Genomic DNA, 24,710 nt, shown 5'->3' on the forward strand with positions numbered 1-24,710 from the left:
GGAGAAAATCTTTGCAAACCATACATCTGATAAGGAGTTAATATCCAAAATATAAAAGGAACTCAGACAATTCAACGGCAGGAAAACAACCTGATTTAAAAATGAGCAAAGGACCTGAACAGACATTTCTCAAAAGAAGGCATACAGGTGGCCAACAGGTACATGAAAAAATGCTCAGCATAACTAATCATTAATGAAATGCAAATTAAAACCACAGTGATATATCATCTCACACCAGTTAGAATGGCTTTTACCAAAAAGATGAAAGATAAGTGTTGGCAAGGATGTGGAGAAAAGGGCCTTCTTTACTTTGTTGGTGGGAATGTAAATTGGTACAGCCGTTATGGAAAACAGCATGGAAGTTCCTCAGGAAACTAAAAATAGAGCTATCGTATGATCCAGTAATCCTGCTTCCAAATATATATCCAAAGAAACTGAAATCAATGTCAAAGGGGTATCCACACTCCCATGTTCATGGCAGCATTATTTGCAGTAGCCAAGATATGGAACCGAGCTGAATGGATTTTTTAAATGGGTTATTTTTTTAAAAAAAAAAAAAGCAGTTTGGAAATTTCTCAAAGAACTTAAAACAGAATTACCATTCAACCCAACAATCCCATTAGTGGGTATATACCCAAAGAAATATAAAGACCCAAGTATTCATCGCAGCAGTTTTCACAATAGCAAAGCCATGGAATCAACCTAGATGCCCATCAGTGATGGCCTGGATAAAGAAAATGTGGAGGCCGGGCGCTGTGGCTCATGCCTGTAATCCCAGCACTTTGGGAGGCCAACGCGGGCAGATCATGAGTTCAGGAGATCGAGACCATCCTGGTTAACACGGTGAAACCCTGTCTCTACTAAAAATACAAAAAATTAGCCGGGCCTGGTGGCAGGCATCTGTAGTCCCAGCTACTCGGGAGGCTGAGGCAGGAGAATGGTGTGAACCCAGGAGGTAGAGGTTGCAGTGAGCCGAGATCGTGCCACTGCACTCCAGCACTCCAGCCTGAGTGACAGAGCAAAACTCTGTCTCAAAAAAAAAAAAGGAAGAAAGAAAATGTGGTACATATACACCATGGAATACTGCAGCCATAAAAAAAGAATGAAATCATTCATGTTTTTTGCAGCAACATGGATGCAGCCGGAGGCCATCATCCTTAGCAAATTGATTCAGGAACAGAAAATCAAACACTGCATGTTCTCACTAATAAATGGGAGCTAAACATTGAGTACACATGGACACAAGAAAGAGAACAACAGACACCAGGGCTCACTTGAGGGTGGAAAGTAGGAGGAAGGTGAGGATGCTACCTCTCAGGTACTGCACTCACTGTGGGTGACAGTCATCTGTACACCAAACCCCACACAATTTACCCATGAGCAAACCTGCCCATGTACTTTCTGAACCTAAAATAAAAGTTGGAAGAAAAAATAAACAGAATTTTAAAACACGGTATGTGTATGTGTATATGTGTGTGTGTGTGTATTTCATTGTGTGTCTGTATAATGGAATACTACTTAGCCTTTAAAAAGAAGGAAAGCCTGTCTTTTGCAAGAATATGGATAAAACTGGAGGACATTATGCTAAGTTAAGTCAGCCAGAAACAGAAGACAAATACTGCATGATCTTTCTTAAATGTGGAATCTAAAAAAGTTAAACTCATAGAAGTAGTAGAAAGATAGTTACCAGAGACTGGGAATGTGAAGAAGGAAGGAACGGGAGAAGTTGTTGATCAAAGGGTACAGATTTTCAGATAAATAGGAAGAATAAGTTTTAAGATCTATTTCAAAGCAGGGTAACTACAATAATATATTTCAAAATAACTAACTTTTAAGTGTTTCACCATAAAAAATGATAGAATAGGGAGGTGATACATGTTAATTAACTTGATTTCATCATTCCACATTGTATACATATATCAAAACATCACATTGTACCCCATAAATGTATACAATTATGATTAGTCAATCACACATAATAATTTAAAAATCTACCATTTGTCAACTTTTAGCATAGTATCAGAGAAAAATATCTACCTTCCCTTCTCCAACATATCAGTGGCATTTCCTCTTATACTTGAATCCAAAACAGTTTCTTGGAGCATTCTGAATGCAGAGGCAGATTTGGGAGTCTATTGCAAACATTTAAACAGTGCCACTTTCTGAAATGTTTGCTTTGAAAAATAGTTATTTTCATATAATATATTCTTAGATGTCAGTGTGTAGTAGGTTTATTATTTTTAATGAATCAATGAAAATTTTAAGAAAAAATGTATAGCATATACTACAGATAAAGAGTTAATATCTCTTATATTTAAAGAACTCTTAAAAATAGAGGAGAAAAAGGATCAAAACATGATGGAAAAGTGGGGAAAAGGCATAAACAGGCAACTCACAAAAAATAGATTAAAATGGCCCTGAAACATTTTGAAAATATGTTCAAACTCACTTATAACTAAAGAAATGCAAACTAAATCAATAGTGAGATACCAGTTTTTTACCTATCAACTAGCAAAAATTTTTAAACATGACAATTTTAAAACTATTCTGTTGTCAAGGCTGTGGGAAAACAGACACTCTCATGCTGGAGCACGGCTATCAACACCTTATTTCTGACAGCATGTGTTCGCGTCATGTCTCCATGTCACCTTTGGTAATGCAATATTTCAAACTTTTTAATTATTACTACATTTGTTATGGTAATCTGTGATCAACAGTCTTTGATGTTACCGTTGTAGTTGGTTTGAAACACCATGAAGACAGCAAATTTAATAAATGTTTTATGTGTTCTGATGACTCTACCGACCAGCCATTCCCCCATCTCTCTGTTTCCTTGGGCCTCCCTATTCTCTGAGACACGATATTGAAATTAGGCCAATGAATAACATCATAATGGCCTCTAAGTGTTCAAGTGAAAAGAAGAACCGCACATCTCTCACTTTAAATCAAAAGCTAGAAACAATTAAACTTAGGAAGGCATGTCAAAAACCCGAAAGAGTCTGAAAGCTAGGCCTCTTGCACCAAACAGGTAATCAAGTTTTGAGTATAAAGGAAAAGTTCTTGAAGGAAATTAAAAGTGCTACTTTAGTGAACACATGAACGGTGAGAAAGCAAAACAAGCTTTTTGCTGATATGGAGAAAAATGTAGTAGTCTAGTTAGAAAATCAAACCTGCCACAAAATTTTCTGTAAGCCAAAGCCTAATCCAGAGTAAGGCCCCAACACTCTTCAATTCTGTGAAGCCTGAGAGAGGTGAGGAAGCTTCAGAAAAAGAGTTTGAAGGTAACAGAGGTTGATTCATGAGGTTTAAGGAAAGAAGCCATCTCTGTAACATAAAAGTGCAAGGTGAAGCAGCAAATGCTGATACATAAACTGTAGCAAGTTATCCAGAAGATCCAGCTAAGATAATTGATGAAAGTGGCTACACTTAAACCATAGATTTTCCTTTTTTCATTGTTTTACTTTACATCTTTATTACACATTTTCTGAGACTTTATTTTTTTAAAAAATTTATTCAGGATCATAATTTGCATGACAGTAAACAATGTTTTCGTGGGTTCTAAGTTCTTAAAGGTGACCATACCAATTTAAAATACAAGTCATCTTTTTGATTTGCATCGCCTGACTTAAAGTTTAAATTCATCTAATGCATTCATTAAAAGTGTCCATTCTTTTATAAGAAAGATATGCTTTAATTGCTATTTTCCAGACTATTAAACATGGGTGTATATTATTTTTAATTGGTTAGCAGAATTTTACTCACATAATTTATAGCCACAACAAGAGTCTCTAGCCTCTCTGAATGGACTTCCACTCAGAGCAATGATGATAATAAATATCTAAAATGTAGGCCAGGTGCGGTGGCTCCTGCCTGTAATCCTAGCACTTTGGGAGGCCGAAGTGGGTGGATTACCCGAGGTCAGGAGTTCGAGACCAGCCTGGTCAACATGGTGAAACCCCATCTCTACTAAAAATACAAAAATTAGCCGGACATGATGGCGCATGCTTGTAATCCCAGCTACATGGGAGGCTGAGGCAGGAGAATTGCTTGAACCCAGGAGGTAGAGGTTGCAGTGAGCCAAGATGGCACCATTGTACTCTAGCCTGAGCAACGAGAATGAAATTCCATCCCAAAAAATAATAATGTATCTGGGGTGTGCCCCCACTTCACATTGCCAAATGTGTTTCCAAATATTCTTAGAAAATATGGTTTTTTTTGTTTTTTTTTTTTTTTTTGAGACGGAGTCTCGCGCTGTGTCACCCAGGCTGGAGTGCAGTGGCGCGATCTCGGCTCACTGCAAGCTCCGCCTCCCAGGTTCACGCCATTCTCCTGCCTCAGCCTCCGAGTAGCTGGGACTACAGGCGCCCGCCACCTCGCCCGGCTAGTTTTTTGTATTTTTAGTAGAGACGGGGTTTCACCATGTTAGCCAGGATGGTCTCGATCTCCTGACCTCGTGATCCACCCGCCTCGGCCTCCCAAAGTGCTGGGATTACAGGCTTGAGCCACCGCGCCCGGCCGAAAATATGGTTTTTAAACACATGCATAATATTCTACCACATGATGCATTATCACTTCCTTAACCATTTATTTCCCAATTGTTTATATTATTTGCAACTTTTTGATATTATAAATAACATTGTGATGAACACCTTCATTCATAAGTTTTATGCAAGACTGATTATTTCTTTAGAATGATGTCAAAGAAGTGACTTACTAGTACAAACAGTGCGAATAGTCTAAAGGCTTTTAGTATACTTTACCAAATAATTTCCAGAATAGCTTGAGCAAATCCCACCAACAGTACGTTATTGTGCCCACGAAGTGTACTTGATAACAGTGAAGCAAATTCAACCACAAATCTATTAGATTCTCATCCATCTCTAAACTGTCATGTCAAAGAAGCAAGATATTCTTATTACTGGTGAGGAAGCCAAATTCGAATTCTTTTTAAAAATCTCTCAGCATTAGATCAGTAAAATAATCAACAGAAATGCTTCCCACAAAAAAAAAAAAAAAAAAAAAACTGGGTTTTTCAAAAAAAATTAAGAAGACAGGGAAATGTCAGTAACAAATGATCAAAATTTTTTATTTGACTGAATTCTATTTCATACATAAGCATGACAATCTCTCCTATTTATTTGACTTTGGCAATAAAAGACCAAACAGCCTTGTACAGAGTAGTGAAAACGCCAAGAGTGAATCCTACAGTTTTACTGTAAGATAAGTGTGTGTGTGTATCTATTTATTTATATTTAAAAGACTTCTCTCCATTTGGCGGTATCAACTCTCAGATCCGGCCGTTAAATACAGACATATTTTCAAAACTACATATTTACTTCTTCAAGATTTTCGATGCTGTCATCATCCATCTCTGGCTGTTTTTTCTGAATGGTATCAGTTATGCCATCTGTAGAGTCTTCCTGAATAATTTCATCCTCCCCTGTTACTGAGGTACCACAGGAGAATTTTTGAGCAGAAAAATCTTTGTGCTTCTTTAAGATCAATTTCAAAAGTTGCAAGGCCACACACAGTTTTTACGTATTTCTTCTTTGCTGTGGGAATTTTGGCTATAATAACCTTTTATGTTACAGTCTCCTATTTTGGTTTTATTTGACCCCTTCCACCTCTCTTCTATTTTTTCTTCTCCCCTTCCCCTGCTATTCCTTGACCCTTACTAATTCCAGCTTCTTGATTGGGTGAATTTTCTACAGTAAGTTTTTCAAATTCATTTGGAACATCCTTCTCTCTAACTATTGTTTACATTTAGCAACATCAGGCGTATATTCACAGTATCCTGTTCGTAATGAACAGACTCTGCAATAAAGGACTCAAAGTGAGTAATCAGCATCTAACTTGGCACTGTTCCTTGGGCCTCCTTTGCAATCAGCCCCACTGGATTCAGAAATGCCAGCAGCCATTTCACAAACCCAGGTGGTCACACAGGCCCCGCTGCCTCTACTTCTACCACTATGGACAGTTGTTGTCTTCCCTGGCCAGGGCCACCCGAGAGCAACGATAGATTCTTAGTGTAGACAAAATAGCCTTCTATGGGAAGCTGGTGCCATCTAGGACTTTTATAGCTAGAGAGAAGTTATTGCCTACCTTGAGAGCTTCAAAAGACAGGCTGACTCTGTCATTAGGGACTACTGTAGCTGGTGACTTTCAGTTAAAGCCAGTGTTCATTTAACATTCCAAAAATTCTAGGGCCCTTAAGAATGATGCTAAATCTACTCTACCTGTGCTCTATAAATGAAGCAACAAAGCCTGGATGATAGCATATCTGTTTACCGCATGGTTTACTGAGTATTTTAAGGCTACTGTTGGGTCTACACAGAAAAAAAGATAACTTTCAAAATACTGCTGGTCAAGGACAATACATCTAGTCACCTAAGAGCTCTGATGGTGACGTACAAGGAGATTATTATTGTTGTCACGTCTGCTGACACAACATTCTTTAGCCCATGGAGCCAGGAGTAAATTTGACCTTTAAGTCTTGTAATTTAAGAAATACATTTCATGAGGCTAGAACTCCCCTAGATAGTGATTGTTCTGATGGATCTGGGCAAAGTAAATTGAAAAGGATTTTCAAGATTTTCATCTGGAAAAGATTCACCATTCTAGATGCCATTAAGAACATTTGTGATTCATAGGAGGTCAATATCAACATTACTAGGAGTTTGGAAGAAATTAATTTTAACCATCATGGATGACCTAGAGAGGTTCAAGACTTCAGTGGAGGAAGTAACTGCAGATATAGCAGAAATAGTAAGAGAACTAGAGTTAAAAGTGGAGCCTGAAGATGTGACTAAATTGCTATAATCTCATGATAAAACTTGAATGGATGTGGGGTTGCTTCCTATGGAAGAGTAAAGAAAGTGATTTCTTAAGATGGAATCTGTACTTGGTGAAGACGCTGTAAGCATTGTAAAAATGACAATAAAGGATTTAGAATGTTACATATACTTAGTTGATAAAGTAGTGCCAGGGTTTGAGAGGATTGACTCCAGTTTTGAAAGAAGTTCTCCTGTGGGTAAAATCCTATCAAAGAGTATCACATACTACAGAGAAATCTTTCATGAAAGGAAGAGCCAATTAATGCAGCAAACTTTATTGTTGTCTTATTTTTAAGCAGTTGCCACAGTCACCCATCCTTCAGCAGTCACCACCCAAATCAGTCAGCAGCCATCAACATCGAGGCAAGACCCCACACACAAGCAAAAAGAGGATTCACTGGAGGCTCATGTGATCATTAGCATTTTTAACAATAAAGTATTTTTAAATTAGGGTATGTACATGTTTTTAGACATAATGCTATTGCACACTTAATAGATTATAGTGTAAACATAACTTTTATATGCACAGGAAAATCAAAAAAATCGAGTGACTCACCTTATTGCTCTGTTTGTTTTATTGTGGTCGCCTGGAACAAAATCCACAGTAACTCCAAGGTATGCCTTTCTACATACGTGTATTTCTTAGCTCTGTTCATTGAGAACCCAAAAGCAATGACACCTCAATAACAATAATCACAACTCGTGCCCAGATCTTTTTTCTTAATATTCTCCAAGAAAAAGAACAGAGGCTTTTTGGAGAAGTAGATGATCCCAGAGGCAGGGAAAATACAAAATAAGTCTAGAACATCTTTTGGTGCCAAAAAGGAAGAACTTGCTCAAAAAAAGATGAAGTCTTCTTGAAAGAACACAGTAGTCAACCTGAAGGAGATCCTAGTGACTAAAGCTGGAACAAATTGAGCAACAAAATTGATATAGTATTGAATTATAACCAATAGGATAAAATAAGCCCATACTTATTAAATCAGTAATAAATAAATAAATGGGAGATAAGGGAGAACTCTTTCTTCCGATAGGATTCTAATTAATGTAGAAACAAACAAAGAGGGGAATAGAAAATTACTATGAGGCAAACACCACAGGAATTACTGCTGCAGACAAGATCCACTGATAGATACTAAAATTAATGGGCAAAAGTTTAAGGAGAAACAGGATTTGCACAGCCTCAAACCTATCTCCCTTAAGATATTTATTAACTACAAAGGGAAAGATGACAGTGGAAGAACCTAGCAGAACCTTAACCAAGTGATCAAGGGCAACATTACCAGTTGTGTTAGGCAATTCTTGAATTGCTGTAAAGAAATACCTGAGACTGGGTAATTTCTAAAGAAAAAAGGTTTGATTGAATAGTCCTGCAAGCTGTATGAGCATGGCACTGGCATGTGCCCAGCTTCTGAGGAGGCCTTGGGGAGCTTTCATTCATGGTGGAAGGTGAGATGCTAGCAGGCACATCACATGGCCAGAGCAGGAGTTGGGTTGGGGAGGTGCTACACACTTTTAAATGACCAGATCTTGTGAGAACTCACTCACTGTGGTGAGGACAGCACCAAGCCTTAAGGGAACTGCCCCCATGACCCAAACACCTCCCTCCGGGCCTCATCTCCAACATTGGGAATTACATTTCAATCTGAGATTTGGGCAGGGACAAATATCCAAACTCTATCACCAGTAAAAAACATGTCACTATCATGAACCCTGTGATACGAGCCACAAAGAGGGATAAAACACTGTTTTTCTGGTATTCTTGACAAAAACTCTCAGTTACGTCATGAGAAAACATCAGACAAGCCCAAATTGAGAGTCATCCAACAAAGTAACTGATCAGTACCCTTCAAAAGTGTCAAGATGACCAGGCACGGTGGCTCATGCCTGTAATCCCAACACTTTGGGAGGCCGAGGTGGGCAGATCACAAGGTCAGGAGTTCGAGACCAGCCTGGCCAACATAGTGAAACCCCATGTCTACTAAAAACAAAGAAAAATTAGCCGGGCGTGGTGGTGTGCGCCTGTAATCCCAGCTACTCAGGAGGTTGAGACAGGAGAATCACGTGAACCTGGGAGGCGGAGGTTGCAGTGAGCCAAGATCGCACCATTGCACTCCAGCCCGGGCAACAGTGCAAGACTGTTTCTCAAAAAAAAAAAAAAAAAAAGTGTCAAGGAAATAGAAGACAGAGACTAAGGATCTCTTACAGACTCCAGAAGACAAAAGAGAAATAACTAAATACAGTATGGGGTCCTGGATAGAATCCAGGAACAGGAAAAGATGTAGTGGAAAAACTGTAAAATTTGAATAATGTCTATAGGTAATAGTCCTGCCAATGTTAATTTCCTGGTTTTAATAATTTTGCTATGGTTATGTAAGATGTTAATAATAAGGGAAGCTAGATGAGGGATAAATAGAAACTCTGTGTACTACTTTTGCAGCATTTCTGTAAGTCTAAAGTTAGTTCAAAGTAAAAAGTTAAAAAATAAATAAAAGTCCTACTGCCAAAAAAAAAAAAAAAAAAAAGTGGTAGGGCTCCAAGCTGGAAAATTACTGAGGCAGAACTCTAGCTTGGGATCTATTCTTAGCTTCTAGTCCCAGCATGAGGATTAGAGTCAGAATTGAGAGACTAAGAGAAAAGGAAGAGAGAGTTGTTATTTATGGTGAGCCACCACGTCCCAAAAATATTAAAAATCAAACTTTAGAGTTGGAAGGGTTTTGCTGATTAGGAAATCAATTGGGTGGTAGTGAGGAAGGAGACATTCACAGAAGGAGTGATGAAAAGGAACATGGAGAGTAAGCGTGTGACAGCTGACCTGGGGAAGGGCAGTCTCAATATTAGTTTAAGTGATACAAATGCCAGTCAGTATGGAAATTAGAATTGTATTTCCAAACAAATTTCAGATATTCAAAGCTTTCTTCTCTTTATGTGAGATTAGCTTAATTCTGTCACTGATCCTTCATTTGAAGTAGAAAATGGTCTATGTAGAGTGCAAGCCTGTGACTCAACACAAGCGTGACATTTTTGCTGCCACTCAGTCCCTTTGATGAAGTTTATGACTAGTTTTATCATTTTTTATATGCAGCATTAAATCAGGAGATCTTATACACAAGACTGTATTGACTTCTAGTCTTTTCTTTCTGTATATAGCCCACAGGCCTGCCCTTTTCTTTCTTCCCTCACAAGAGTAACCTAAAACTTACTTGCTGTCTTCCTCCAAAGAAATAATGCAATTCTGCTCTTATCAGATATGCTGTGGATGAAATTATTTTAAGAAAAAGTTTAGGAATTTAACAGAAGGAAAACTTGAAATGAAAAAATAGTGTAAGAAAGACATAGCTAAAAAATGAAATTTAAACAAGTTATTTTGAGAGACAAGAATTCGCCAAGGAGAAAGATTTACCTGCTGATTTGTTATGGGTGGACTAATCCTGAACCATTCCCAAGGAGTTGTAATAATAGTGACTATGTATGATGACTTTCTCAAAGGTGTAGGGAGTGATCTAGTATCTCTTACCGAGTGCTGGTACTAATGAGAAACTGAAGGGGAAAAAATCTACATTTTCACGCTTGTTTTCTATTTTTATACAGAGGGAAAGTTATACATATATTAATAGAAAATTTGGAGGAAGTAATATGTTTTTGACAGATTGTGTGTACATATACCTACTACGTAACTACTTTAAAATGTCCAGTAAATAATCTATTTCGAGCCACAGTACAAATCTAATGAAAATGTTGCCTGAATTCTGCAAATGCATCAATACTTTATATTTGGAATGCAAAGAAATATCTAAAAATTAAAAGAGAGGCAGCCACAGAAGGTGCAACTTTATTTATTTATTTTTAATATTCCTAGTTAAATGTTCTGCCTTATACCTTTGTGGATATCATATTTTTTTACTATAATTCTAAGTAGTTATTGCTGGAGTCAAAAATGTTATTAATTTTTACAAGATTATCTTATACCAAAAATCTTGAACTCTATTAATTCTAATAGCTTGCTTTTCTCTGTATAGATAACTATATACTTTAATAATAAAAACTCTCTTTTCCATTTAAGTCTCTGCTCTTCCTATTTCTTTTCTTTTTCTTTATAGTGCTACCCAGAATCTCTTGTATTATATTGGATAGTAGCGTCTTTGGCTTCTTTCCAATCTTTTTTTATCTTTATTCTTTTTTTTTTTTTTTTTACTTTAAGGTCAGAGGCACGTGTGCAGGTTTGTTAAATAGGTAAACTCGTGTCACAGAGGTTTGTTATACAGAGTATTTCATCACCCGGGCATTAAGCCTAGTACCCGTTAGTTATTTTTACTGATCCTCTCCTCCTCCCACTCTCCGCCCTCCAGTAGGCCTCAGTTTGTTGTTCCCCTCTATGTGTCCATGTGTTCTCATCTTTTAGCTCTCACTTTTAAGTGAGAACATGCAGTATTTGGTTTTCTGTTCTTGCATTAGTTTGCTAAACATAATGGCCTCCAGTTCCATTTGTGTTCCTGAGGAGGACATGATGTCATTCTTTTTTACAGCTGCATAGTATTCCATGGTGTATATGTACCACACTGGTTTTTGTTTGTGTTTTGTTTTGTTTTGTTTTTTTTGAGACAGAGTCTTGCTTTGTCCCCCAGGCTGGAGTGCAGTGGTGCGATCTCGGCTCACTGCAAGCTCCGCCTCCCGGGTTCACGCCATTCTCCTGCCTCAGCCTCCCGAGTAGCTGGGACTACAGGCACCCACCACCATGCCCAGCTAATTTTTTTTTTTTTAAGTAGAGACGGGGTTTCACCAAGTTATCCAGGATGGTCTCAATCTCCTGACCCGCCCTCCTCAGCCTCCCAAAGTGCTGGGATTACAGACGTGAGCCACCACACCCGGCCTGTACCACATTGTTTTTATCCAGTCTGCCATTGATGGGCGTTGAGGTTGATTCCATGTCTTTGCTGTTGTAAATAGGGCTGCAATGAACATACGTGTGCATGTGTCTTATGATAGAACGATTTGTATTTCTTTGGATTTATACCCAGTAATGGAATTGCTAAGTTGAATGGTAGTTCTGTTTTTAGGTCTTTGAGGAATCGCTACACTTTTCAACAGTGATTGAACTAATTTACACTCCCACTCCACAACCTTGCCAGTACAGAAGGTGCAACTTCAACATTGTCTTTTATTAGATGACATTCAGCCAAGAGCACAGATGGTTTTTTTTTTTTTTAATAAAATCAGTAAAATAATCCTTTTTTCTAAATATCACAATTTTTGTCTTTAAAATGGTGTCTTCTTACTTTAGGATGTTGCAGCTGATTTTCTCAGCTATACTTAGCCTCAACGTGTGGAACCAATTGAAGTGAAATATGATGAAAGTTTATATTGATGTAGAGGTTTGCTGTTTGCTTTTTATCAAGTGGAGATTTGTACCCATGTAGACATAACCACTGGCATTCACTATTGATTGAAAGGACAGTTCAATTGCTGACAGGTTTTCTCTTTAGGTTCCTTACATTGTGTTTAAGATAGGTAAAATAATCACCAATCTATCTGAAGAAAAGAGTGGAGATTTTTAAAATACAACCTCTGATTTCCATTTTCCGTATTGTGCTCAGACTTCATTGCTTCACTCACAAGCAATTCCTATCTTCAGCTTTGTATATGTGGTAACATTTCCTGTGTTGTTTGGGGTTTTTTTATGTTTAATGAGAAGGATTTCAGGTGTTTAAAAAATATTGACATTTCCAACATATGTTAAAAGAACTAGGATGACCATACCAGTAGATGAGGAGTCTTTTCAAAGCAGAGCTCTTCCGTAGATGACTGGGAGATGCCTGATGAGTTAGAGATGGTGTTCTCTAAGAGATTCCTGAAGAGCTGGAATCCAGTAGTATGTCTATGAATGTCCCTAGGACAGATTTCAGTTGCTGGTATGTAGGCACAAGGCTAGTAACTGAAAAAGACAGTATACAGATCCTTAAGAATGGTGGTGGTGAGGAGGATGAAGATGGTAATGGCGACATCAGCTGACGTTGCTATGATTTACTAGGTGCTGAGCACCACGCTGAGTGCTTTCTCTACGTTCAAGCTGAATCTCCTCTTCCAGTTTTGTATTTTCTACACAGTCCAATCCCTTTTCTGGGTAGTAATGAGCCAGAAAAGTGGTCCTGATTAAAATCACCCTTTGTACTTGCCTTGGAGGCAAAGAGAACAGCCAGAAGACGTGGGGTGAGTGCTGTGCAGATTGTAACAAACAAAAAACAGATCCTAGAACTCCAGGTCCTAGCCAGTCAACCCAGACCCTGGATGGTATTAATGCTTATAAATTATCTGTGTTCTTTGATTTTAAGACCTACATCTAACAAAAATCTCACTCCTTTCCTTCTTCCTTTTATCTAATTCTGATACTCTTTTTCTGTCTGTGCCTGGGTGCTCAGAAAACATTTAATGCTAATTTTAAAATCTGAATTACTTTGTTTTTATAAGACTTAGTTTATAACACACCTGTAATCCAAAAATTGATAGAAGTATATGTGTTTGCTGAGACTAACATGATTTTTCTTGGATTATTTTATTCCTAATGCTTTGTTTAAAGATTAGACTCTTTCCTATACTGCTCCATGCTGAATAAATGTTAGTGATATCAATGTAAGTCTTTATTTTCGGGCTTGCTTCCTGTTTCTTATAATCCAGAGGAAAACTCCATTTTTATTTATAAATTTTATTCTGGGTTATATCATATGCATACAATAGAAGTAATGTATCAAATTTCCGATCTTACATAAATCAGACGTTTTCTGAGTCAGCAGCTTTTATGTTTATTTGGAAAAGTTGAGGAATGTAGAGACAAAAAAGTATTATGTAATACTGAGATGTTAAGTGATTTCTAGTATAATCACTCAATAGCTGATAATCATAGCTATTGCTTTTACTACTGATAAGCCTGTTTGCATTCTCATCTTTCTTTTGTAGGTGGTTGCCTATCACTATTGCCAAGCAGATAACGCCTACACTTGCTTGGTGCCGGAATTTGTCCACAATGTTGCTGCCTTGCTCTGCCGCTCACCTCAGCTGACAGCCTATCGGGAGCAGCTTCTTCGGGAACCTCACCTGCAGAGCATGCTGAGCCTTCGGTCCTGTGTTCAAGACCCCATGGCCTCCTTCCGGAGGGGAGTCCTGGAGCCGCTAGAGAATCTTCATAAAGGTACAGATAAGGCCCAAAGGAGGGGAAAGATGGTGGTTTAGAGCCCAAGGTCACCCGGGTCATACTATAAAAATGATTAATTTTATCACATTGCCAAAACTAAATATTCCATAGCTAGATGCACTTAAGAGACAAGGGATTTTACTTGCAAAAAAAAATCCAGCAGTAACTGCTACTTCCTCTTTTCTTTATAAAAATTCTCAGCTGGGCACGGTGGCTCACACCTCTAATCCCAGCACTTTGGGAGGCCAAGGCAGGTGGATCACAAGGTCAGGAGATCGAGACCATCCTGACTAACACGGTGAAACCCCGTCTCTACTAAAAATACCAAAAAAAAAAAAAATTAGTCGGGCGTGGTGGCGGGCGCCTGTAGTCCCAACTACTTGGGAGGCTGAGGCAGGAGGATGGCATGAACCCGCGAGGCGGAGCTTGCAGTGAGCAGAGATCACGCCACTGCACTCCAGCCTGGGCGACTGAGCAAAACTCTGTCTCAGAAAAAAAAAAAAAAAAAATTCTCATTCTTATTTCCAAATAGAATGCCTTTTCCTTGTGAAGACAGTAGAGCTTTCAGTCCTTTCTGTGAAGTTTAAATAAGTCAGTAAATTTGTGGCTCCACCGCAGTGTTGTGAAGTTCTATGGTTGGAAATCTCCCCTGTAATATGTAATATTAATAAAAAATGTAATACTAATAAAAAACTTATTACCCCATCAGTTCATGTGAAGTGGAATGGCATCCATGGTTGCACAATTCTGTGTATAAACCAGAAATCATGTAATTGTACACTTTAAAAGCTACTTAAGTGGCATAAGGGTATTTTATGGTGCATAAACTATCATAGGAGAGCTGTTTTTTTAAGTGGAAAAAATTAAATGGGATCCATCTCCCACTCATGTTCATACCTTTCCTCCCTTTTTCGTCTGCAATTCTAGTGTTAGCAGTGGCCTAAGTGCAACCATTTCCTTGAAAGTGGCGCATTCCTTCTTAAGTCTTCCTGCCCCATACCCTTAACAAAGTTTTGTTAGTGCCAGAAGCCAGAGAAAAGGATGTGGGTATGCATACAATTCCTGAGCAATCCTGTTTATTCCTGAGAGTCTTAGACACCTTTCTCAAGGGCTTTGGAGGTACTAATAAGGAAAGATGGTTTATAATTTCTCCTGGCCGTCATCTTTAGTTGTTTCAGCTTCCATGCTGGTTACCTGGATATCAGAATTTCTCTTTCTCCTCAACTCTGATGACCTCTGTCACTACGTCTGCTACCTGTTACCTTTTTAAACCTTGCCATTTCTCCACAAGTATTTTTAAGCCTATTTCCTGGACATTCAGTCAATCTCTAAAACCTGTTAATTCTGCCTTCATGATGTTTCTCACACCCACTTGGCTCAGTTGTTTCTAGCATCATCATCACAAGAATTTTAAGTACACTTCTAAACCATTCATGGCACACCTGGTGGGAAAGTTCTTCCCCAGTCTCTCCAGTCTTCTAGACTTTATGTATTTCTTCCAGATAAAGTTTTATAAAGCACTTCTCTGATCACATAATTCCCCAATTCATAATCCACTGATTGCCTATTGCCTTCTGAATTAACTTTCAGTTCCTTGTTCTGACATTCCGGATGCTTGATGGCCACCATCCAACCTACTTTTCAGCTTTATTATTCACTGTTATCCTTAGGAACCCTGTGTTTATGTCTAAACTAAAATATTCACTAGTCCTCAAATACATCCCTAGATTTTCCCACCTCCATATATTTACTTATTATTTTCTTTCTTGATATACCTTCTCTCACATCTCTGCCTGTCAGAATTCCACCCATGTATCAAGAACCAGCTTAAATGCTACCTCATTCATGAAATACCTACTGATCTACCTGCCCCCCTGCAGTCAGAAATGATGTCCTTCCAAATGACGTTAGATCTTTTTTCAAAATATATGTATGTATTTATGGTGCATAACACATAATATATAACAATAATTTTACATTTTATTATTAACATTTATTAAATATTTACCATATGCCAAATACACTTTGCAGTTTCTAAGAATTACTTTTGTACTTATCCCTCTGAGTAAATTGTATGTTATTGAAATTAGGAACTTTTGAAAATTCAGCTTTTATCCTTCATAGTGGTTACCTCACCTTGAACATAGTAGGCATTTTAGGGAATACATTTTGAACAGATACATGAATATAGAAACTGCTCACATGTAGGAGTACCTTGAAAGCAGCACAGTGATACAAGGATCTACACCTTACAGCCAATTCAAGAAGACTATCCAAATGCTTGCAGTCAGCTCTAGATTCTCAACCATAATTCATATTTTTAATAATTTTGCTACAAGATATATCTGCTTCTCATTTAGGTGTCCATAACTAGCTTTAGCCATCTCTATTGATAAATACTGTCTCTATTGATAAATACTGTTCTAAGTGAATTTAATTACTTCATTTTATGTCCATGTTTTTAACTCACCCTTAAATCACCATTATGAGCAATAGCTGGAAACACAGTTTTCCAGCTGGAAATGCTAAAACTTACTAGAGTGACCAAAAGTCGGGAAATGAAGAATTTTTTTTTAGAGATAGAACAAGCAAAATGGTAGATATATAAGCAATAATATCAACAATTACATTACATGTAAATGGACTAAACGCTTATGCTAAAAGGTAAAAACTGTCAGACTGGATAAAAAGCAAGACTCAACCATATGCAGTTTTTTAAATATAAAGACACAGATTGAAAGTAAAAGGATAGAGACTGTATAAACATGGAGCATAAGAAAGCTGGGGTGACTATAGTAATCTCAGAGTAGACTTCAAGACGAGAAGTATTTCTACAGAGGCATTTGATACACATAGAAGGGCCAATTCATCAGGAACATGTATTCGATGTATGCACCTAATAACAGAGGTTCAAAATTCGTGAATCAAAAATAGACCAAATTAAAGAGATAAATAGCTATAAGTCCCAACTACTGTGGAGACTGAGGCAGAACAGTGTAATTAATGACTATCTAGTTATTTAATGTTTAGCATATTTTTATCCCACTAAACTATAAAAACTGCATAACCATTGAAGACATAGCAGCTAGTATGGTAACTGGAACATAAAAGGAATTTAAGCTAGGCTTGGTGGCTCATGCCTGTAATCCCAATGCTTTGGGAGGCCAAGGCAGGAGGATCACTTGAGCCTAAGACTCAAGATCAGCCTGGGCAACATAGCAAGTACCCATCTCAGCAACAACACCAGCAGGCATGGTGGTGCACAGTTGTCCCAGCTGCTCAGGAGGCTGAGGCAGGAGGATCACTTGAGCCTAGGAGGTCAAGGCTGCAGTGAACCAAGATCATGCCACTGCACTCCAGCTTGGGTAACAGAGTGAGACCTGGTCTCAAAAAGAAAAAAAAAAGTTAATCAGTGTAATTCATCATATTAACAGAATAAAGGAGAACATCCACATAATCATTTCAATAAATGTACAAAAGCATTTGACAAAATACTACATCGGGGTCCCCAACCCCTGGGTCATGGATGGATATAGATCCATGGCCTGTTAGGAACTAGGCCACACAGCAGGAGGTGAGTGATGGGTACCGCCTGAGCTCTGCCTTCTGTCACATCAGCTGCAGCATTAGATTCTCATAGGAGCACGAACCCTATTGTGAACTATGCATGCAAGGGATCTAGGTTGCACACTGCATCTGAGGCCTGGTAATCTGAGGTGGAACAGTTTCATCCCTAAACCATCCTCTCCACCCTCCACCCCAGAAAAATTCTCTTCCATGAAACCGGTCCCTCCGAACTACACCAATTAGTGATAAAAACTACACAAACTAGGAGGAGAAGGAAGTTTAGTTTGATAAAGGGCAACTCCAAAATACATGTAGTGAAATGTTGAATGCTTTTTCCCCTAAGGTCAAGAGCAAGACAAGAGTGTTCCTTCACTCTCACCACTTACATTCATCATTCCACTGGTGGTCCAGGCTAGTGCAATAAGAAAATAAACAAGCATGCAAATAATATAAAGATTGGAAAGGAAGAAGTAAAACTGTCTTTATTTGCAGACAACATAATTGTTTACCTTAGAAAACTCTAAGGAATCTACCCAGAAAAAAGAAATCTGACTAGAACTAGTAAGCACAAAGCTTTAGGCTATAAAGTCAATATACAAATATTTCTATACTAACAACAAAATACTGAAAATGAAATTTTAAAACTATGTGGCAGTTTTAAAACATGGCTACAAATTCTTTGACATTACTTCCACTAATAGTTCAACCTGGGTCCCCTCCCTTCATAACAGGGCAGGCTTGCAACTGCTTCAACCAACAGGATACTACAAAGTGATGCTATGTGACAGCTGAGGGAGGTCGCAAATAGCCATGCAGCTTCCATCTTGTTCACCAAAGCACTTGCTTTGGGAGGCATGTATTGCCATGTATGGAGCCTGACTACCCTGAGTTCACCATGCTGCAAAGCACAAACCACAGGGAGAGTCTAGTTGACTGTCCCAGTGCTCATTCCTGCCCTGCCACCAAACATATGCATGAATAAGCCTCCCAATGATTCCAGCTTCCAACCCCCAGCCCCAGACATTCAGGTAACCGCTTGCTATTTGATATAGCAACAAATAAGTAGAATAAATACGATTTTCAGTAGCACCAAAAAATATATAATACTTAAAAATAAATGTACAAAAGATATGTAAGACATAGTAAAAGCACAGCAAAAAGATTGCAGAGTGAAATTAAAGAACTTAGTAAGTGGAAGAGATATGCCATATATGTGGATTGGAAGATGCCAGTTTTTTCCTTAAACTATTCTATAAACATAATCCCAGCTGGTTGCAGTGGCCCATGCCTGTAATCCCAGCACTTTGGGAGACCGAGGCAGGTGAATCACCTGAGGTTGGGAGTTCGAGACCAGCCTGACCAACATGGAGAAACCCTGTCTCTACTAAAAATACAAGATGTAGCCGGGCGTGGTGGCACATGCCTGTAATCCCAGCTACTCAGGAGGCTGAGGCAAGAGAATCGCTTGAACCCAGGAGGTGGAGGTTGCGTTGAGCCGAGATTGCGCCATTGCACTCCAGCCTGGGCAACAAGAACGAAACTCCATCCCCCCCCAAAAAAAAAGAAAGAAAAGAAAACATAATCCCAGCAGAATTTTTCTGTAAAAATGGACAACTTTTAGAAATGCAAAGTACCAAAAATAGCCAAAACATTCTTGAAGAAGAAAGTTGGAAGATAGGATCTGGTTTCAAGACATACAGAATTACAGATTACTATAATAGTCCTGACAGTGATATGCTAGTAAATGTTTAACAACCAGCCAGGAATGGGGGGCTGATTTGATGCTTACACGTTTAGCAATCAGCTCTCATGAGCCAGCCTGAGTCAGGTCCAAAATTCCACAGGCAGGATTGTATTCATGCAAGGATAGAAAATAGATCAATGGAACAGAATAGAGAATCCAGAAATAGATCCACATATGCAGTCAATTGATCTTCTCTAAGGTGCCAAGACAATTAGAGAATTCTTGTCATCAGATGGTGCTGGAACAACTAGATAAATGTTTGGTGGGGGGAAATGAATCTCAATCCTTACTTCACACTCTACACCAAAATTAATATGAGATGAATCACAAACCTAAATAGAAAAGTTGTATCTCTAAAGCTAATAGAGAAAACATAGAATATCTTCACAAACTTGGAGTAAAGATTTCTTTAGGACATAAAGTATCAGTAATCATATAAAAATGATGACAAATTAGACTTCATCAAACTTAAAAATATTTGCTCAACAAAAAATACCTCTAACAAAAAGGAAAAGCAAGTCACCAAAGGGGAGGAAATATTCACTGTTTCTGTGTGTGAGAGACAAAGCACTTGTATGTACCATACATGTAGAATGCAAACAATTCAGTTTTTACATGGACAAGCGATTTAAGACACTTTACAAAAGGAGATACATCAGCAGCCTACAAATACATGAAAAAAGTGGTTAACATGAGTAATCGGGGAGATGCAAATTAAAATTACAATGAGAATACCACTTCACATGCATTAGAATGGTTAAAATTAAAAAGAATGAACATCCAATGCTGGTAAGGATGAAAAACAAGTGGAACTCTCATACATTGCTGGTGGGACTATACAATAGTGCTACTACTTTGGAAAACTATTTATCGGTTTCTTTTTTTTGAGATAAGGTCTCTCACTCTGTTGCCCAAGCTGGAGTGCTGTGGCATGATCACAGCTCACTACAGCCTCGACCCTCTCGGCTCAAGCAATCCTCCCACCTCAGCCTTCTGAGTAACCAGGGCTACAGGCACGTACCACCACACCTGGCTAATTTTTTTTTTTAAGAGATGGGAGTCTTGCCATGTTGTCCAGGCTGGTCTCATACTCCTGGGCCCAAGCAGTTTCCCCGCCTCAGCCTCTCAAAGTGCTGGGATTATAGGCATGAGCCACCACACCCAGCCAACAGTTGCTTATAAAGTTAAATGTACATCTCCTTTATGACCAAGCAACTCTATTCCTACGTATTTACCCAAGAGAAATGAAAACATACGTCTGCAAAACACTTGTACAAGAATGTTTCTAGCAGCTTTATTCATAGTCGTAAAAAACTGGAAACAGCCCGAATGTCCATCAACAGAATAGATAAAGTATTCAATTGAATACTTCTTAGTATTAAAAAGGAACAAAATAGGCTGGGCGCGGTGGCTCACGCCTGTAATCCCAGCACTTTGGGAGGCCGAGGCGGGCGGATCACAAGGTCAGGAGATCGAGACCATGGTGAAACCCCATCTCTACTAAAAATACAGAAAATTAGCCGGGCGCAGTGGCGGGTGCCTGTAGTCCCAGCTACTCAGGAGGCTGAGGCAGGAGAATGGCATGAACCCAGGAGGCGGAGGTTGCAGTGAGCCGAGATCGTGCCACTGCACTCCAGCCTGGGCGACAGAGCGAGACTCCATCTCAAAAAATAAAAATAAATAAAATAAAAAAATAAAAAGGAACAAAATAATAGTACACTCAGTGTAGAAGAGTCTCAGAAACATGTTAAGCAAAAGAAGCAAGTGTCTGCAGTGACAGAAATCAGTCCTATTGAGGACTGACTGGAGGGGAACCTAACAGAAATTTCCGGAATGATAGAAATGTTCTGTATTTTGATCACAGTGTTGCTTACATGAGTACATATAGCTGTCAAAACTTATCAAAGTATATAGTTAAGATCTTTGTAATTCACTATATATAAAGTTTATTGCAATAATTTTAAAAATAGAGTTATTTTTTAAAGGTAGTTGGAGTTTTTTCAATGGAAAACACTTTCAGTTTAGAGTCAGAAGCTAGATTTCAAATTATGTATTTTCTTTGAAAAATGAGTCAATATTTTTCACAGTACTTTAAAGTTCCACAAGTACAGTGATTAAAATACATACACACACGCACACCCACATGCTCATGTGAAACGAACGAAAAAGTTTTGAAGTTTCTCAGTACACTTTTGCTTTAGCTGCCAATATGAAATGAAAGGAGACACAAATTGTTTTGTTTTGTTTTGTTTTGTTGGAACAGGGTCTCACTCTTGTCACCCAGGCTAGAGTACAGTGACAAGATTATAGCTCACAGCAGCCTTGACCTCTTGAGCCCAAGCAATCCTCCTGCCTGAGTAACTAGGACTACAGAAGCGCACCATCATACTTGGCTAATTTTTTTCTATTTTTTGTAAAGATAGTGTCTCATGATGTTGCCCAGGCTGGTCTGGAACTCCTGGACTCAAGCCATCCTCCCACCTCAGCCTCCCAAAGTGTTGGGATTACAGATGTGAGCCACCAGGCTCAGCTGAGACACTAATTTGTTACCACACTGAAGGAGAGATAACTCGGATATTATGTAAAGCTTTTCAGAACAAAGATATTGTCTGATATGAGTCTTCTTTTTCACTTTCAACAATTCCTATATATACCAGTAAAAGAATCTCATGTGCCAGGATTCAGGTCTGACTTCAGTACTAGCTAGTATCTCTTCTCTTGCAGTCTCTGTAATTCTTATTTCTCTCAGGCACCTAGGTAGTCTTACAATGAAACTACTAAGGAAGAAAGTTCACATATTTGTTAGGAACACATGTAAGTAGAGGCAGTGGGGAATCCCTGGTGAATGTGTATTTACAATGGTTTAAAAATAAGGATTTTAAAGGGCTTGGGAAACCTTTTTAGTGACTTGTCACCTAGAGCAGTGGCTCCTAAGCACCAGTCAATTTAAAGTTTTTAGTTAGTCCATGACAGAATACAAAAATAGCAACAACTCAGAATTTGTATGGATGTAGATATAATGTAGTTTTCCATATGTATGTATGTAAAGATTAGATAATGTCCCTCCTACTTTTTTAATGTTAACATCCCTTTTATTCTATGAAATAGTGGTGATCGTGGATGGTAATTATATTTTACATGTTCTTACATGGCAAAATATGAAGCAGCAATCGTTTGTTAGTCGCAAATTTTTTTTTTTTTTTTGTAGATTTTTTTTAAGCTACTTATCTAAAGTACTACTCTAAATAGCTACAGAAATTTGAATAAGTGAACATACTGAGGCATTCTTGTAGGCTGGTTGCGTTTGAAAGTCAAAATCTAAAGACCATTAATATCTCACCTCTTAAATTTATAATTGAGAAACCTTATCATTTAGCAAAGGAAAATGAATTATTTTAGGAATAGTTCTCATTGTTTTACAGTATTAGTAGCATTAGGAAATTATTTGCATTTATTGTTCTGAATCCTAAAAATTATATCCTTAGATAATATCACCTCCTTACTTCCTAAATGATGAAATTTTTTTGACACCTACATTACTAGGTGACTTGTAAGTAATTCCTTCGAAACAGGGGAAATCTCAAAAAAAAAAAAAACAGAATTTAGAATAAAATTAACTTTATTAAGGGGGAAGGCAAGTACCCCCTTTTAAAAAGAAAAAATGATATATTATCTGCTTTACTCACAGGCTTAATCTAAGAATTTATGCAAATAAAAATGTAATTTTATTAACAAATGAATTATTTCATTCATTAAAATGTCTGGACCATAATTTAGTATACATTACTGATCTTCATACTTGAGAATGTGTTTGCAATGGTTTCCCAAAGAAAATCTCAACAAATGCATTATCATCAGCTGATTTCTCTACTGGAAGATCATGACTTTCTTATGAAGGAACCTGGTTGAAGTTATTAAAGGAGGTGTAATTGAAGGGCGGGGACAGTGGTGTGCTGGTAAATTTTTAACAGCCACCTGGGAGAGGAGGGCTGATTTGTAATATTTGCCAATTTTTATTATGTAAATATTCCCACCATAGACAATTCCAAGCTACCAGCTGTTTAACAATCAGAGCTTGAAAATATTGCAGTGGGCGCTCCTGAACCAGTACAGGGATAGATAGCTCCAGCACAGTGAGTGATACTAGCTGATGGTGCTTAGCCAGGCAGAATGCAACTAGAAAATTCCTCTATGGAAATTAAAGGCACAGTTAAGCTTAAGGGAGCCAGAGCCTTCAAAATCAAGAACATAACACGCCCCCAGTTGTTTGGGTAAATCCCAGTTAGTTCCAAGCAACTCCTCTTTCTTCCTTAATACTTTGCAATCCCTGAAGGAATTTCATGTTTTCTTGGTGCTTCATCATCCAGAATACCATTCCATTAGTAACGATTGTTAATAGAGCTGGAATCCATAGTTCATTTCACTCCCTAAAAACTTGACAGATGGAAGTAATTGTTAAAACTCTTCATAATTTGAGAACTGACTTGCAGTATTTTGGATATTGAAATTAAATCTCTTTTACAAAGTTTATGCTTTAGGAGAAAAATAATAAGGGCTTATTAATCATTGCAAAAGATCTGTATAGTTTCAAATATGGAAACAAAGTAGCATGTTCAGTTTCAGTTGGTCTTGACTTTCAAAGGCAGGAAGAGCCGATTTTGTACACAAGTCCATAGACATTTTCTTCTGTCCTCAGCTTCATCTTCTTTTTGCTCCTCAGATAAAACCTGTTTCTCACTCCAGGTATCTGATGACTGCTTGCCCTCTTCCCTCTGCTTTCCCCCTTTCAGAGCCTGTGAGATCCTGCTAACCAATAACTTTTACTTGTTGTTCACAATTCACTTAGACTAAAATGTTCTTTCAGTGTGGAAATTTTTGAATCTATTGACTGTTCAACCAAGAATCAATAAACATTTAGCTAGTGCAAAAGCCTGAAATCTTACCAAGCTGCTTTGTCAGCCTAGCCTTAAAGTTAAACTGATTTTGTCAGTGCAGGATCATGTGGAGTCCAAGAGAGAACTGGACACAAACATAGCTGATGTTTGTCTTTCCCACTTGAGTCCTCCACCTTTTGGAAGATCACGCAAGGGACTGGTCTCATTGCGGCTGTGTTAGGTATAGTCTAGGAAGCTGCTAGGGTGTTGGGATCTAGCCCACCTGGTTCAGCTCTATTGCCTGGGATTCCTTTCCTTTGTTACTCTGTCTCTTCCTTCCCACTACACAATTATATTCACATACAGTCCTATATACTGCTTTAGACTTTACAGAAACCTTTTGGGGACATTCCCAAAAGAACATATGATACTATTCCCTTTAATGCTATCAGATAGAAAAAAAGAAAAACAGAACACATTTTACTCAGCTTTTTCATGTGTAAGAG

The 24,710-nt window shown here is 38.2% G+C and overlaps 1 protein-coding gene and 1 pseudogene across 1 annotated transcript in view; one reads left to right on the top strand and one right to left on the bottom strand.

Annotated features, from left to right (window-relative positions):
- The window catches only part of TANC2 (tetratricopeptide repeat, ankyrin repeat and coiled-coil containing 2), a 481,882-nt gene that overhangs the window by 371,232 nt on the left and 85,940 nt on the right, over positions 1-24,710 (top strand). The window contains exon 11 of the mRNA XM_025361091.1: positions 13,785-14,016. Coding sequence (XP_025216876.1) covers positions 13,785-14,016 — 232 coding nt within the window. The remainder of the gene's footprint in view (positions 1-13,784; positions 14,017-24,710) is intronic.
- On the bottom strand, positions 5,325-5,939 carry LOC112609207 (annotated as a pseudogene).

Source organism: Theropithecus gelada, chromosome 16 (assembly GCF_003255815.1).
Source record: "Theropithecus gelada isolate Dixy chromosome 16, Tgel_1.0, whole genome shotgun sequence".
In the NCBI taxonomy this organism is placed as follows: domain Eukaryota; kingdom Metazoa; phylum Chordata; class Mammalia; order Primates; family Cercopithecidae; genus Theropithecus; species Theropithecus gelada.